General features: G+C 43.4%; 1 protein-coding gene across 1 annotated transcript in view; it reads right to left on the bottom strand.

The window, feature by feature from the left end:
• Positions 1-17,854, bottom strand: part of LOC146813447 (sulfotransferase 6B1-like) — a 184,621-nt gene that overhangs the window by 21,913 nt on the left and 144,854 nt on the right. Inside the window, exon 5 of the mRNA XM_085620206.1 lies at positions 5,289-5,383. Within this exon, the coding sequence (XP_085476332.1) occupies positions 5,289-5,383 (95 nt within the window). The remainder of the gene's footprint in view (positions 1-5,288; positions 5,384-17,854) is intronic.

Below are 17,854 nucleotides of genomic sequence, written 5' to 3'. Positions count from 1 at the left end.
AAAATGTTGGCGGGGCTTCTCCTCCGTACTCTACCTACAACAGACCACCAGAGCAGTGCTTGCGCGCTGGCTGAGGCTCGACCTACAAGTCAACGTATTCAGATAAACTTCTTCTTCGGCTCCAAATGAGGATGATGCTAACCAAGAGCCTTTTCAAACAAAATGAGAGACTGTAAGAGACCTTTAAACTTCTTTTAGTAATTCGCTAGCCATGAAGAAGGCACCTGAGAAAAAAACCGATTCCGCTGCAAAAGCATTGCGTTGGTCTGGTGAACTGAGGTAGTTTGACTGCCCGTGCTTGGAAATAGAAGTAGGATCACCACACGTACGGGTTTTTTGTGAAGTATCCCGGTGTCCCTACACTTTCCTCCAAACTGAATAAATGTCCCCGTTTTTGTATAGTGGCTAGGATGAGCACAGAAATGTCCCGGTTTTTGAGTAGCGGCTGAGTAAGTAAGTTGGGGTGTTAAAAAGAGGTGCGCATGCTCACTTCTCACTACTGGAGATGTTATGGCGTGACGTCACTCCAGATGAGGTTGTTGTGGGAAGCGAAATCCTTTAAAGAGAGACATTTTCTCTCGGGATTTCCCTTCTGTTTCTACCACGCAGCAAGAATGTCATTATGCCAGCCATCGGGGCAACACCGTGTCCGAACCACCAGCCTGACCCTGCTCACAGGAATCAGAGGTCACTGCCTGCACCAAGATCCAGCCAGCCACCAGTGTAAACTGTAGTCCTACTTCTATGTTTATGACCTGTCCCGGTTTTTTGTTTTGGGGATCTGGTCACCCTAAATAGGAGGTATGCGTTTTTAACATAAAAGATAGCTATAAAGTACCCTGAGTCAACACAAAAATACCTCATTATGAATGAAGTTGGCGTGTTTGACAAATATAGCAAGGATTCACGTAAGTAGGATAACAGGAAATAGGAAAAGACATTTGGAAAATAAAACAAGCCAGTGCGTGCAAAATTAATGAAACTATACAGTTTTCAAAAACATTGTCAATGCAGGAAAAGTTCACGCAACAAAAGCTTTAAATGCAAGTAATCCTTGTTAGTGTAATCACGTGTTAAATGCGTGCAATGGTCGATACACCAACAACAAAATGCTGAGCTTAAACAACACGCAACGATGGCTGCATTTTAATAGGTTTTGTTTATTCAAAAACACAAGCTTTTAAGTTAGTAGTCGCCCACTTGTTATTAACTTTTAAGTTGTGTGTGGGAAAGTTTTTATTCTTTAGCATTAACTAATGCAGCGCCAATAGACAACCGGGTAAAGGAAACAAAATGCAGTTGTCCAACAAAGCCAATAAAATGCAGTGTGCCCTAAAAATGAAGAAACCATACAGCTCTGAAAACCTTTCACAATCGGTGCTGAAACGATAAAATTATATTTAATAAATGTGTGTTGAGACGAAAGCAAGCAAAAAGCATTAACGGTTACATTAGTTAAAAAAACGAGTCATCGCACCCCAAAACACAATAAATGATACAGCTCTCAAAAACATTCACAATGCGTGGTGAGGTTTTAACATGATATCTAAGTACATTTTTCCCAAACATACGTTGGAAGGAAAACTATTAAAAAAATTGAAGTTGAAACCAAATTAAGCAACAAAAGCTTGGAAAGCAGGGAATGGTCATTAGTTTAATCGCGCTCTAAAGTCGCGCAATGGTCATCGGGCAAGCAACAAAAGGCTGTGCTTAAACAGCAAGCAACGATGGCCGTGACAGAGTTTCAATGCGCGCAATCCGGGAAAGTAAACCAGAAAAAGCTCCACACAAAAGCGGATGAACACAGTACTTTGATGAAGTGGAACTGATAAGAGCCCTTTTTAAGGTACATTAAATACAAGAGATTTCACACTGTGCAGACGAAACCTAAAAAGGAGAATCTTTGAAATGATACCACTTTTGTTGGCCCCAACCATCTACCTAGGTTTAATCCTGGACATTCTAAGCATGAGACCTCTCCACAAACAATCACCTGAGCCTGCAGATACCACAATTCAATCCATTATCACAAAAGGCTGGTCATTCTCTGTCTTCGAACATGTTCCTTATGACAGATTCTGAAATCTAGGACACATGAAGTGACCTTAGTGAACGACAGTCTGTTGGACAAACAGGGGGAAAGTTTAGTTCATTCTGTATATCTACATAACACCATATCAGGATTAAACCACAACGGCTTACTCATTATTCAAATATAATATTCATGATTTGAAGCCTTAGCACTTTAAAAATCTCAGATATCTTTAAACCCTACAAGACCTGAGCTGATTTCTGCACAGGGTAATAGGCTAGCATGCACAATATTCAGGACTGCATTAATTTCAACATGTCTGAGAGACAGCTCTTGATCTAGGAAATGTTATTTTAGTGAGTCTTGTTTTAACACAGTGTTTTTATTGAAATGTTCGAGTTATTTCTGCTGTGTATATGATTTTAAGTAATCGCATACTACATTTTGATTGATTGAAAATTCTTAGGGCCATATGTACCATGAAGTGCCGGAGAGAGGCGTTAGCCTTCTTGGCTCGACGCCTTTCTCCGTCACTTCTGAAACACAAGGCTGCACCATATTTACAAGAATATTGTGCAGCTTTGCGTTTCCCCCCTGCGATGGCGCTAAGTTTAGCACCTTCCTGTACATAAACAAACCATGGCAATTTGCTTTTTCCATGTGTGCTGCACAAGGCAGCCCACATGGAAAAAGCAAAAACGAGGAGAAATAATGAATTTCTCCTCGTTTCGCCAACTTAAGACCAGGGTTTACCTGGTCTTAATTTTGGCACTGCCTCCTATGTACGCTCCCCTTGTACATAGGGGACAGCGTCAAAATGAATAGGTGTTGCGGTGGAACCCCCATTGCAACACCCGTTGCCCACCCCTTTCACGCTACCATAGCGTGAAAGGAGGACTTATGTACAAAGCAGCTTTAAGCCACATTAAGTGGCTTAACGCTGCTGTAAATAAGGCGCAGCCCCTATCGCCACTACAACGTCGGTAATAGTGACGTTATGCTGGCGATAGGGGCTTGTACATATGCCCCTTAGTTCGGCCCATTGCTCCTCCTGTCATCCAAGGCACACATTTTAGAAACTTAAATGATGCAACATTGTGCTTCAGAATTTGAACAATTTAAAGTTCATCTTGGGTCATCGTGACTCATCGATCAATGAACTGAGAGTACTCATGTTATCGTGTGCACTTGGTGTGACTTCTAAAGTACCCGCTCAGGCACCCGTTAATGTAAGGATGAAAATGCATATAAGGCATGGAGACACGTATGTACTATAAGAGACACTGTAATTGGTACATGGGAACAAGGCCGCAGTACCCTCTACATATTACATGCCAAGGGCATGCAAGGAAATGTAATACATTTGATATATGTGAACAGACATGGTACCCCCAACATATTACATGTCAGGTGAAGGACCCGCTGGGAACTGTAATAATCGTTGCATATGTAAACAGGACAGAGGTACCCTCAACAAATTTCATGCCAAGGGTATGCAGGTAACTGTAATAAACTTGGGAGACTGGAACACGACAGCGGAACCCCCAACATATTACATATCAAGGGTACACAGGGAACCGTAATGAACTTGATATATTTGAACAGGACAGCAGTACCCTCAAAATATTACATGGCAAGGACATGCTGGGAACCTTAATTAACTTATCATATGTAAACAGGACAGTGGCACCCTAAAGATATTACATGTCATGGGTACGCAGGAACCTGTAAACAACTTGATATCTGTGAAGAAGACAGCGGTACCCACAAAATATTACATGCCTAGGGTATGCAGGGAACTGTAAGGGATTTGATGCATGTGAACTAGAGAGCAGTGCCCTCAAAATATTATATGTCAAGGGCATGCAAGGAACTGTAATAAACTTGATTTTTGTGAACAGGACAGTGGTACACTCAACATATTACTTGTCACGGACATGCTGGGAACTAGAATGATTTTGGCATATGTAAACAGGACAGCAGTACCCTCAACATATTACATGCCAAGGCTATGCATGGAACTGTAATTAACTTGGGAGATGTGAACAGGACATCAGAACCCTCAACATATTATATGGCAAGGACATGCTGGAAACTGTAATGAACTTGATAAATGTGAAAAAGACATTGGTACCCTCAACATATTACATGTCAAGGATATGCAGGGATCTGTAATGAACTTGATATATGTAAACATTACAGAGGTACCCTCAACATATTACCCACCAAGGACACACAGGTAACTTTAATTAACATGGTATATCTGAAAAGAATAGCTGTAACCACAACATATTGCATGCCTAGGACACACAGGGAACAGTAATGAACTTGGTATATGCAACCAGGACAGCGGTACCCTCAACATGCTACCTGCCAGGGACACCCAGGTCTTCTACACGTGTCCCCTCTTCCACTGTGGCATTTGCATGTATTTTTGGATGGACAGTGTGCATAGTGGATCCGGAAAGATTGTCTTTGCTCGGTGTTAAATTCCTAAACTCCTCATAGTTAGACCTGTGCAGCACAAGTACAGCAGTTTGACACACAAAGATTCTTTTCTGTCAGCTAAACCTTTGCCGGATGCCTTTTCAGCAGGGGCGGCTAATCCGTAATGGCGAAGGAGCGTCGCCCCACTGGCTCAGAGCCAGCAGGTGAACGATAAAACAATATACTATCATTGTTTTATTATTAATTTGCAGGCTCCGAGCCAGTGTGTGCAGGGAGAGGCGAGGCCGGGGCCATGGGAGGAAGACTAGTTTGCACACTTATAAGTGTGCATGTGTGTTTGGGAGCCCGTCTTAGACTGGACAAACATACAATTGCACTTAGGTTTCTCCAACCGTGATGTATTGAACAGCCGGGTTGGAGAAACAGCACAGACTCCCTGTCCTGAGCAGAGCGTCACACCAGCCCACTCAGGCCTGTCCCGCGCTGCTGCTGTCCCAGTGTCTTCTGGGACCAGGAGGCAGCAAAATACTGAGGCACGAGGAGCGATGCAGCCGGAAGCTTCAGGTAAGTGTTTGTTTCCTAATTGTTAACCCCACGCCCTGCTCCACCACACCTCCTCCACCCGCCCACCACCTCTCCATTGTGTCGGCCGCCACTGCTCTTCAGGACCAGTAGAGCAGAGATGGGGAGGTGCTGAGTTACTGCCTTTGGGCCATTGTGTCACTTGAGTCTCAAACAACTATGCATATATTCCACGTGGATGCTAAACCTCACAGTGTGATGGAAACCACCAGCAAACACTTCTTACCGCTTTCATGTCTTCGAACATTATGACCATCACATTGTCATCGTCTATATGTGCATTCCAGGCAACGGCATATTCAAACCAGGAACCGTAGATCACTGAAACAGAAAGGCATGTAGGTGAAGATAGTGTCACCACAAACAGCGGCCACACTACATTTTAGCACTTTTATACCCGACAGATGAACAGATCAACAATCTACTTTTCATAATTATCACCTATGTTGACCCTAGTCTGTCCACTGCATTCTGCACAAAGGACCAATGCTTTTTTGCGGTCGCAAAGACTCCGATCTGCACAATCGGAGCCTTTGCTACTCCAAAGTAGCCTTTGGGAATGTTCAGAACTCTAATGGTGATTGAGTCGCTTGATACTAAATCGCAAAACAGGTTTGCCACTACATACCGAATTGCAAATTGAAAAAGGCATGTGTAGGGTGTACCTTCCAATTTGTGATTTCTAATGGTATGGGCCAATGGTCACAAATCATTGAAAGGTTTCCCGACACCCCAAAGGAGGTAGTAAGCCACTCGCAAACAGGAAGGGGGCTCTTAGGGACCCACTCCTCTTTGTCAATGTTGTGAAAAAGATTTTTTAGGAGTAGACAGTGGTCTCTGGGACCTCTGCCTTCTGGTACAAAAAGTTTTGAAACTTTTCTTTTTTAGGTAAACAGGCTGTGTTTACGACCTACCTCATGCATAGCAGTGAAGTTGGTCAAATTCCACCCCTTACTAATTAGGAATTTTGTGAACCATGTTTGTAATTCTGTGAACCATGTTTTAATATATATGTTGGTTTGCAAAAATTCAATGTATTCGGATAAAGTCGGTGTAAAAATTGCGACCACTTTTGCTGAATGCTGTGTACGGACATAAGGCGCAAAGTCCTGAATATTGAAGCTAATAAAAATGTAATCTTGGGGTCGAGAGAAACTGGAAATGTGCAGCCTGTAATAAAGTGGTGTTCTACATTAGCTATGCAAACCTACCTAAATTAAACAAGCATTGGCAAGGACCAGTAGGTCTGGAGTTGTCGTTCAGCCTTTTGACAGCTCTTGTTTTGTATGGTCATTGCTTTTGTAAAGCTTTATTGTTCGGGAAGCTGCTGGGGCCTCATCAATCTTAAAACAATTATTGTCTAAAGGCAACCAAGTTTTATGGTCTGAAAGCACATTACCATAGAACTCCCTGGCACTGAAGGGCGCTACCTTGTGTGTGGATGTGCTCATTGTGAAAAGGCAGCATGCCGTAACTGGCAGTGAAGTCAGCCAATGGCGGAAGTAGGCTGATGCATTTCCCCTTGATGCATGCTTGAGTGTGTTGGAGAAAAATGTGAATGACACAATCACAGACAAAAGTGCGGCTGAAAACCCCTATAAGTAACTACGACAGACACATAGTTTTAGTAAAATCAAAACGTCTTGGCTAATACGGAGCTAAAAAAGCCAATCATTCTGCATTGGCTGTCAGCCTCAAGTCTTTGAGAAACAAAGAGAGAAAGAGAGACAGGCAGAGAAAGCAAGAGAGTGAGAAAGAGAGCGAGAAAGAAAGAGAAGCAGACAAAAAAGAAGAAAGTGAGAAAAAAGAGAAAGAAGTAGGAAGGAAAGAAAGAAACATGAAGGAAAGCAAGAAATAAGGAAAGGAAGAAAATGAAAAAGGGAATAAAGATGGAATGAAGGAAAGAAAGAAAGAAAGGAAGAAGGAAAGAAAGATGAAAAGAAAGAAGGAAAACAAGAAAGGTAGAACAAAAGAAATAAATTAAAGGTCAAGAAATGGAAATAATGAAATAAAGAAACAAACAAACAACCAAAGAAGGAAGGAAAGAAAGAAGGAAGGAACAAAATTAAGAAAAGTGCTGCAAATTCAACACAATAAAGGCTGATGTTCTCCCTGGGCAAAGTTTATTAAAGAAGCACTGGTGAAATTAAGTCCAGAATAAACGACTTCCGAAGAATTGTCTGCTTATGAATTCACATGTATTATATTGAAGTATTGGTTTGTGTTTGGAACGCATAGTAAAGAGAGATTTAACACAGAACAGTTTCAAATGGACACAATCTGTTATGCTGTGAAGTACCAGGATTCGGATTGACAAAGGGCACAAAATGAATTTACAACAGCACTGGCACGAGACAGGAGCTGATAAAGATGGTATGTGGCCTCCACTCAAATCTGGTATAAAGCCTCCTGCTTTCACCCCAGGCTCTAAACACAAAGGCAACATTACAGTCATTATAAAGTCAAACCAAGTACACAAACGCTGAAGGGCACTGGCTTGTGTGCGGATGAGTGAGACAACAGACCAATGGATGAAGAGTGCTGGCTGAAAGCCCATTCGAGTAAGTATATTAAAAATATAATTTTAATAAAATCAAAAGAACTTGGCTAACATCAGACCTAAACATAACATTATTTCCATAGGCTACATTTGCTTCACCCTTTTATTTTATGCCTTCCCTCCTGTTTGCATGAGGTTTTATCTTAAGAAACTTCAAATAACTAATTCCTGCTCTTTTCATAATCTGAGTGTGTGCCTCAGGAGAGATAGAATCCTTTTTCAGATAAAGACCTCCTGCCCACATTATCTTATTTACATTGTTGTGCAGGTAAGGCCTGCCACCTAATATGTTTTGTATATTTTATGAATGCTTAAGACCTGTGCACGCCACAATGTCTGCGACCCGGTGGCAACCCTCTGGATTGAAGTCACAACTGCAGCTCAATGTTGGTGGTGTCTGGTCAGATATGATATTTATTTATTTTAGGAGTTCTGTGAAGCGCCTAGATGTCAGAACACATCCACTTCCCACCACTATGAAAGGTCAGAGGGACTGCGGCTGGGGATGGGAGGCACAAAGAGTGGAGGAGGCAGAGAGAAGCAGCACAAAGAGTGGAGGAGGCACAGAGAAGCAGCACAAAGAGTGGAGGCGGCACAGAGAAGCAGCACAAAGAGTGGAGGCGGCACAGAGAAGCAGCACAAAGAGTGGAGGAGGCACAGAGAAGCAGCACAAAGAGTGGAGGCGGCACCGAGAAGCAGCACAAAGAGTGGAAGCGGCACCGAGAAGCAGCACAAAGAGTGGAGGCGGCACAGAGAAGCAGCACAAAGAGTGGAGGAGGCAGAGAGAAGCAGCACAAAGAGTGGAGGCGGCACAGAGAAGCAGCACAAAGAGTGGAGGAGGCAGAGAGAAGCAGCACAAAGAGTGGAGGAGGCAGAGAGAAGCAGCACAAAGAGTGGAGGCGGCACCGAGAAGCAGCACAAAGAGTGGAAGCGGCACCGAGAAGCAGCACAAAGAGTGGAGGCGGCACAGAGAAGCAGCACAAAGAGTGGAGGAGGCACAGAGAAGCAGCACAAAGAGAGGAGGAGGCAGAGAGAAGCAGCACAAAGAGTGGAGGAGGCAGAGAGAAGCAGCACAAAGAGTGGAGGCGGCACAGAGAAGCAGCACAAAGAGTGGAGGAGGCAGAGAGAAGCAGCACAAAGAGTGGAGGAGGCAGAGAGAAGCAGCACAAAGAGTGGAGGCGGCACAGAGAAGCAGCACAAAGAGTGGAGGCGGCACAGAGAAGCAGCACAAAGAGTCGAGGAGGCACCGAGAAGCAGCACAAAGAGTGGAGGCGGCACCGAGAAGCAGCACAAAGAGTGGAGGCGGCACAGAGAAGCAGCACAAAGAGTGGAGGCGGCACAGAGAAGCAGCACAAAGAGTGGAGGAGGCAGAGAGAAGCAGCACAAAGAGTGGAGGCGGCACAGAGAAGCAGCACAAAGAGTGGAGGAGGCAGAGAGAAGCAGCACAAAGAGTGGAGGAGGCAGAGAGAAGCAGCACAAAGAGTGGAGGCGGCACAGAGAAGCAGCACAAAGAGTGGAGGAGGCACCGAGAAGCAGCACAAAGAGTGGAGGCGGCACCGAGAAGCAGCACAAAGAGTGGAGGCGGCACAGAGAAGCAGCACAAAGAGTGGAGGAGGCACAGAGAAGCAGCACAAAGAGTGGAGGAGGCACAGAGAAGCAGCTCACCTGGCTGTAGGAATAGATTGAAGACAGGCTATGAACAGTCTTAACCGGAGAGGCTTTCTGTGATCCAATGGGAACCCTCAGAAGCAAAGCCTACAACTGCTTTCAAAAGTTGATGCTGGATGTTAAAATATGATATAACACAACCCCCAGCTACCAGCCATCAGCCAGTAAAAATGTAATGAATGCTTATCAAAAGCATTTGCCAAAATCATTCGACAACTGTCCCAGTGAAAAACATCACCACCAAAGAGCTCTAGTGCCTCAAAGCCACTAAAAAAGCACTGGAGGGGTTTAGTACTAATGAGCTGGACCTACCAACAAGCACTGTTACAACCACCGGCTGCACATCAACAGAGCAACCATTCGAAACGGAGACATTGGTCTTATTCCTCTGGCCTCCCCCTTGTATCATGCCAAGCTGGGGAGGGCTCACAATCATTTCAGAATTCAAGAACCCGAGGGCTTGGGTCGATGAAGCATCTCTCTGGCAGATATGACCTGGCGCCCTTGTCCATCACTTCCTGCGAAGATCTAAGACCAACAGACTCTCCTGAGCTGAGAGAAGCCATCGAGCAACCGACAGTCCCAACCAGGCCTGCACCTGAAGCAAGCACCCTAAAGCCCCTCTCGCCTGGTCTACACAACCCTAGTAAGACAGCAGAAGATATGGATCCGAGTTGACCCCTGACCCATGACACTTTCAAGGAAATCCTAAGCATGAAACCCATCGCAGAAGCTGCACCGATGGAAGCCAAGCCCACCCTCACTCTTGCTATAATGTAAACTAAAATAGTAAACACACTCGTTAGAGCTCTTTTTAAAAAGCTGAGTCTTAGGGCCTCATTATGATGTCGTCGGAGAGCATTCCGACCGACTCCTTGTTGGAAGCAGTTCTGAACGGCTCAGGTTCGTGGAGTCTGACCAACCGATTATAATGTTTCCGAACACTGTTCAGTCAGACTCCCATTGACATCATTGGGAGCCTGTGTTCCGACCGACAACACAGGCTCCTATTGAAAAAAGGGGTGGTTGTGGAAAATCTTGCACCCTGTTGCGGGCACCCTAAGGTGCCTGCCACACTGTGCATGGTTGTAAAGAGGGGTCCCTTGGGTACCCTCATGAGCTCCACCCGATATATGGCGTACTTACCGTGTGACAATTGAGGAGCGAAAAGGCTGATTAGTCATTGGCTGAGGGGTAATTGTAGAGTCTACGATGTAATTCTGTAATGTAGTCGTGGACTAGAAAGGCCATGTGGAACTTAGACTGTGATGACATGTAATGTTCTGTGTGTGGTCAGTACTGTTTATACAGCGTGAGGCACACAGTTGTAACTGCTCTGCTGGGGACATCAACTAAGAATAAACACCACTGGACAAGTAACTGGAGTGGCGTATTTACTACATTTACTGGTGACAACTGTGTCTGCGCAGGGGGCAGACTGAACAATGTCCCTGCTCAAAAAGAATTCTCTGTGAGGTGTCTACAAGCGCAGTAAGATTACGTTTCTTCAAAAGGAAGAGAAAAACATAAAAGTACATCTAAAGTTATTTCTGTTGTGGGATGTACAATTCTATTGAGGGTCGTCCTCGTTTATTTACTTCATCGATTATTACCCTGACGATTACCGTTGGCTAAGAGCACCTTTCTGCAAGGCGCGTGCTGCCTGGTTTACTAGCTGCGTATTTATCATTATCTACGCATGCCGTTTCCCAGCCGCACCAGCAACTACCTCCGCTGTAAGGGAGAAAATGTGTCTGGCACGTTAATCGAGTGCCACTGTCAAGAAACATGTCAGGCACGTTATTTGCTGCCGGCATCACTGGCTGCGCTGTTGGGGCTGGCGGTTGGGAGGCATGTAGGGCACAGTAATCGAGTGTTGGTGCACGTTTGAATACACGTCCATGTTGAAACAGGCACATTCATCGAGTGCCGGTGCACGTTAAAATACGCATCCTTGTGAAACACCAATTAAACAAGCATTGGCATAGCTAATAGGTCTCGCTTTTGGGACCTTATAAGTATTTAGTTATGCAACTTTTGCATGGCTAAACACTTATAAGGTCCCAAAGGCGAGACCTATTGGCTATGCCAATGCTTGTTGTGATTTGACACCTATATTTGCAGTGATAGTGATGTCAGGCCTATATCTGCAGCAATAGTGATCTCACACCAATATCTGCAGTGATGGCAATCTCACACCAATATTTGAAATAATAGATATTCCACACTTACATCTGCAGTAATAGTGATATCACACCTATATCTACAGTGATATCGATCTCACACTTGCAAGCGCAGTGACATTTACTGCGCAAATTAAAAAGTAATGCAAAGTGCTCTTCAAAGTAGCATGTGTGTGAAACAATGATGTATATGAGCCTGTAAGTGTAGTCACTATTTTAAATGCATGCATTATTCTATTCCTGTATATAAAGAAATTAACACTAACTGTACGAGCTTACACTGCAGCCTAGCGAACTGTAAGAAAGAAGATGCGCCTCAGAAATAAAAGAAGCCAGCAGCGCGGTTAAAGTAGCTGCTGGGCCAAAATGTCTAAATAAGGGAAGGCACCACTTCGATGTTTAATCCGCAACATGTTGAAGGCTGGCGCTTATACAAGCTATGGTAGTAGCATGTACAGGCACAGCGCGAAAGCTCGTTTGTATATTAGGAGTATGTAGTGCGTAGGATTGTATTATACTAAAAAGTGCACATACAGGAAGCGCACTGAAGTGAACTGCAGTGGAGGTGCACTTATAGTTAACGGTAGAGAAATGCACAGTGAGACCTTAAAAACGGCATAAATAGGAGATGTAGCTCTGTAATTTAAAAAACTTACTGTGTTTGTTTGCAGCAAAAGTAGTGAAACTTTTATAGTTGGCGATGTCTAGGTATGGCATTGGATCAAGAAGTAATTACAAAAGCTTGTTCTGTTCCATTTAAGTACCGAAATAGTTTTTAAAAAAGGGAACCCTATTGTAAATCACAAAAGTATAGCACATGGCCTTAGTTAAAAAAACATGTACGTGAGGTAGAGATGGGGTGCTAATGTTCTCTTGTCTGCCAAGTAGGTGCGAACGTTAGATTGTAAGGATGAAAGGGTTGGTTAGGTGTGGCCCAAAGAAGAATTAGAGGGTATGTTTCACTTGTGCGGCCGCTAAAGTGAAAGTAATCATTTCGCGGGCGCTTTGATGTTCGTAGTAGCCGCGCGGCTCACTGAGAACATCAAAGCGCCCGCGAAATGTACACGCAGGCTGCCAAATGGCACGCGCCCGGCGCACATGCACTGTAGTTGGGGGCCTGAAAAGCACTCGTTTGCACTTACAAATCCCCGATTTCTATAGCTCTCGCCAGAGCAGCGCTAAAGTGCTGGCTCAGGCAAGACCTAAAAAGAAAACAAAAAGAAAACAAAACTTTACGTACTGACATCCGTATACTCCTGTGCTCCTCATCGCACCTTTGTCTAACGTCATGTGCAGAAGGACTAATTTAAGAAATAAAAAAAACACGGGATGTGTGCATACAGGGCATGGATAAAGAAATAGGAACAATAGAAAGGAGTGTATGTGGCACAGATGAATAAGAAGGAATAAGCAAGAAATAGGAAAGAGGAGGAAATAGGGAAAGAAAAAAGAAGAGGAACATTGTTATATTAGCTTGTTATGTTAGCTTGCTGTGTTAGCTTGTTTTTATTAATTTATTATTTTACCTCCTTACTTTAATTAGTTATTTTAGTTAATTGTTTTACATTTTGGTATAGGCATTGAAAATGAATGCCCAAGCCATGGCGTCATCCCCAACCTTTCTTGCTGCACCTGGTAATCCACCCATTCCCTGGGAACAATGGAAAACAGTTTTTGGGTCCCCCCACGTTTTCCTACCCAGAATCCTCTGCAAACCTCTTTTTTTTACATACATGTTGGCCATTGGTGGTGATAGATGTTACTCCAAATTATATGAAAATCTCCCTGAGGTTTCTCTAGAGATGAGGGACGGTCAGCCTCATAATGTGTTTGAGATGTCTATCCATATGTTAGATGCACGTTTCGTTAATAAGAATAATGTGGTGATGGAATGCCACAAGTTCTTTTCAAGGGCACAGTTACTGGAGGAAGATATAGATACGTATGTAGCAGCATTACGAGCACTGTCCTTGACTTGTAAATTTGAGAACTTAGGTAATCGCTCATTAGGGATCAGATTGTAAGGTGTACTAATGACAAAAGAGTGAGAGAGAAGTTACTGAGGAAGGATCTCAGTCTGACAGAAGCCAATGTTGAGGGTGAATGTACTTCGACTTTGGAAGTACATGGTCCTGGTGGAAACATAGGAAAGAACACTACAGGAGATGTAAAGAAGAACATGTCCGGTACCGGGGTAAAGAAAGAAGTTACAACATGAGAAATAAAGTGTTTTAGGTGGGTGCTCCTGAACATATTGCTACTAGCTTTAAAGGCGCAGCAAGAGGCATAGATTGTTGTAAAAAAAGACATTTCGCTAAGATGTGTAGGTCGAGTTCCAATCCAGTGTGGATAAAGGAAGTTGAAGAAGTGTGTGAAAGTGCTGACCATTCATGATGAGGAACAAATAGCGCAAGTTTCCAGTGACATTAAACCATGTATCTACTAGGAGGTTGGATGGTGTGAAGAAGGAAAGCAGTGGGAAGCTGGAAACAAAACATAGCATTATGTACCTTGATGACTTGCAAGTAAAAAAAGCTGGTGGATTCCGGTAGTAGGTCCGCTTCAGTGTCAAAAGAGACTTTGTCTAAGAGTCTGTAGGAGGATTGGTCTGAACCTGACATAAAGGCTGTGGGATATGGAGGAAAAAGAATTGAAATTCTTGCACTGAGATGGATGCATATATCATTTGAAGGACAAGTGGTGCATGGTTGGGTGTATCCAACTGATTTTGGCTCTAACCTGTTGGGATGGTGCCATCAGAGATATTTAGGCATGGTTTTAAATCTTATGCAGAAAATCCAGTCATGTTATTAACTAAGAAAACGCAATTTGTGAGTCAGGTGAATATGTTTGACGAATGGGTGTATTCAAGGACGATTTGAGATTACTCAAGGGATTCTCTCACAAAATTATTCTTAAGAATGGGGCAGTCCCAGTAGTATATACAGTGAGGAATGTACAGCTCTTGATTAACGAACCTTTGCTACTAGAATTAAACAAGTTGTTAAGTCAAGGGATAATTGAGCCAATAGAATCATCGGAATGGCTAGCCCCAATTGTCATTGTTCCCAAGGAGAGTGGTAAGATCAGATTATGCATATATTTAAAAGACCTCAACAGGAATATTTGGGTTGACAGACAACCCCTTCCTAACATTTCAGAAATGTTGTCAGCAATGTCTAGAGGAAAGGTTTTCGGTGTGGTTAATATGTCAGCGGCATATCACCAGTTCAAATTGCATAAGGACTCCAGGCACCTGACATCCTTTGTTACCCCATTGGGTGCATTCCATTATTTATGAATGCCGTTTGGGCTGGCATCGGCGTCAGCAGTGTTTCAGAGGGTGATGAAACAGGTTTTTAAAGACATGGAAAAAGTGTGGTATTTTCAAGATGATGTAATGATAGCTGGAACGGATGAGTTGCATCATGATGAGTTGCTTGAACAAGTGATGAAATGTCTGGCTGAGTACGGGTTGACTGTTAAACAAGAAAAGTGTCAGTTCAGAAAGAAACTTGCCATGTATCTTGGACTTGAGATATCAAGTGGAGGGATACAACCAAAGAAGAGTATTGTTCAGGGGATAAGTAAAGCGCTATGTCCAACGAATAAGGATTAATTAAAATCTTTTCTTGGACTAGCAGAGTACTGCTTGAAATTTGTGAAGAATTTTACTGAGATAGTTGAGCTTTTTAGAATATTGATGAAGAAGAATGCAGTGTTTGAATGGAGTGACACGTATCAAAGAAAGTATTTCAACAAGTCAAAGAAAGTATTATGCAAGCCCCTTCTCTTAGTCACTTTGAGGTAACATCTAAAACATATTTGACTACGGATGCTAGTAATGTTGGCGTAGGTGCAGTGTTGACCTAAGTTGTGAAGGATCAGGAGAAAATAGTAGGATTTGCTTCCAGGAGGTTGTGGGGTGCGGAGAGGTCCTACACTGTAATTTAAAGAGAGGCTTTGGCGTGTTGTGGGGGCATTAAGCATTTCAAGCATTTTTTGTGGGGTCTGCCTTTCAGAGTCAGAACAGACCATAAGCCGCTGTTGCACCTGTTCAAAGGTGGCAGGGGATTGGAAGGAGGAGTTACCCCCAGAATTTCTAGATGGATCTTATCTGTCTTGGAGTTCAATTATGAAATGGAATATTTGAGGAATGTGGCGCCTATCACGTTTGCCTCCCAATGGAATAGTAGAAGAAGAGGAAATTTATGTAAATGATGCATGTGAGATCATGAGGGTATGGTGTTGAAAAAAGAGGAATGGGAGGTTGCTATGGAGGAGGATTTGGTGTTGAAAAAAATGAAAGATAATATTAGGCAGGGATGGGCGCAGGAAATGCGTCACGATGTCCAAGTAGAGGAATATTGGGGTGTTAGAGAGGAGTTGAGCATTTTGTGTGACAAAGTAATGAGGAGGAATCGTATTATTCCTCCTGTGGTACTTCGTGATCGGAATGTTCAATTAGCACATGAGGGACATCCTGGGAGGAGCATGACCAAGAGGAGGATAAGACAGACATATTGGTGGCCAAAATTAGATAACATGGTGGTGGATGTAGTGAGACATTGTTGTGCCTCTGCCAACAGTGATAAAAAGAAAAGGCTTTAGCAACCCCCGCTGAAGTGTGTTGAAATACCTGCAAGACCTTGGGAGAGATTAGCCATGGATTTTCTTGGTCCCATAAATACATTAGGTAGTGAGTGCAGGTTCATTATGGTGTTTGCCGATTATCACACTAAGTGGTTTGTGATCAAACCAATGAGTATTATCATTTCTGAGAGTGTGATGAATTTTCGAGAAGAAGTTTTCTTGGAGGAAGGTGAGCCAAAAACGATTGTTTCTGACAACAGGGGACAATTTGTATCACGTGTGATGAAAGGTTTCATGGAGAAATGGGGCATTGTCCATGAAACGGTGGCCTTGTTTAGGCCACAAGCAAATGGCATGGTAGAACGAATCAATTGTTTAATCATGGACAATGTACAATTATCACTGGCTAGTGGGTTGTCCTGGAAGAACTGAGGAAATTGATGTGGGCCCTCAGGACTGCTCCTCATGCTGTGACTGGGGTCTCACCCTTTGTTTCTCTGAGTAGAAGGGAACCTGGTTGGAAAGATAATCTTGTTTGTTTAGATGCCAAGAATCATGTGTGGGTGGATTCTGTGTATGCCTATAAAAGAAAAACTGTTTGTTTCCCGCCAATGTTATTTTGAGTTTTATTCATGTAATTGTGTTGGTTCATAGTTATATTGCATTGGGGGGATTTAAAGGTTTGTTCATTGTTTTTGTACTTTTCCATTTGTTTTTCATAAGGGAAAAGATGTGTAGAATCTATGATGTAATTCTGTAATGTAGTCTTGGACTGGAAAGGCCACGTGGAACTTAGAATGTGATGACATGTAATGTCAGCAGGGGCTGGTTAGTATCTAGTCTCTCTCCAGGCACTATGCTAGTGATGTTTTACCTGCTGCTATATGGGAATAGCAGTAGGGGCTTTGAGCTGATTACAATATATTAAGACACCATCCCTGTGACCGCTATATTATATATATATATATTAGGGTCTCTTTACAGTTAACCATTAGAGGCTGTTTGACCAATTTAATATCATTGCTAGGTATATATGTACATTATGGTAGATTATGTTCCACTAATTCTCAATGTATTCTACTATTCTTTTTTATTTTATTTTTTTATTTTTTAAAAACCTTTATTCGTATAATTCAGATACACAGCTATTCAGCCGACAACCCGGAGGTTCGGCAGCTCCTCAATCTACAAGTGCAATCATCTACAGCTCTCATACAGGAAAAAAACAAAGGTTCCAATTTTTGTTTTTAAAAATGAACACAACAAGCAAGGCAATATACATCATAAGTTCGCGTCAGCTCCCAGCGAGGGGGCGGCCCCATTTCCAACATCAGTTCAAGCCACCGGTTGAGAGGAGGGAGTAGCAGAGGCGCTAACATTCTAGCAGAGGTGCATCAGAGATACCCAAGTCGGATGCGAGGCTAGGGGGAAAGTTGCTCCTCTAGTGGTTCAGTGGCAGGAGGCAAACATATGAACCCCCTATACTGGTTCCAACCTCCCCATACCTTATGCCATTTCTTGGGCCTACCCCGCGCACTATACACCGTTTTCTCCCGGAACATGCACCAGTCCATGTTGTCCTTCCAAGCATCCAGGGTGGGAGGGCTAGGGGATCCCCACAATCTTGCAATATCTCGCTTTGCTACCATATTACCTAGGGTCACCCATTGAGTCTGCGCCGCATCGTAGTCTGTAGGACCCCACACATTCAAGAGACAGCGCCGCGCCTCTGGGTGCAATACAATGCCCGTGACCTCCTCATTAACAACGTGAATCCGCTTCCATAGT

This window comes from Triturus cristatus, chromosome 7, assembly GCF_964204655.1.
Source record: "Triturus cristatus chromosome 7, aTriCri1.1, whole genome shotgun sequence".
NCBI classification, from domain to species: Eukaryota; Metazoa; Chordata; class Amphibia; order Caudata; family Salamandridae; genus Triturus; species Triturus cristatus.
Note: the sequence above shows the minus strand (reverse complement) of the source record. Positions and strands in the feature narration are given on the sequence as shown.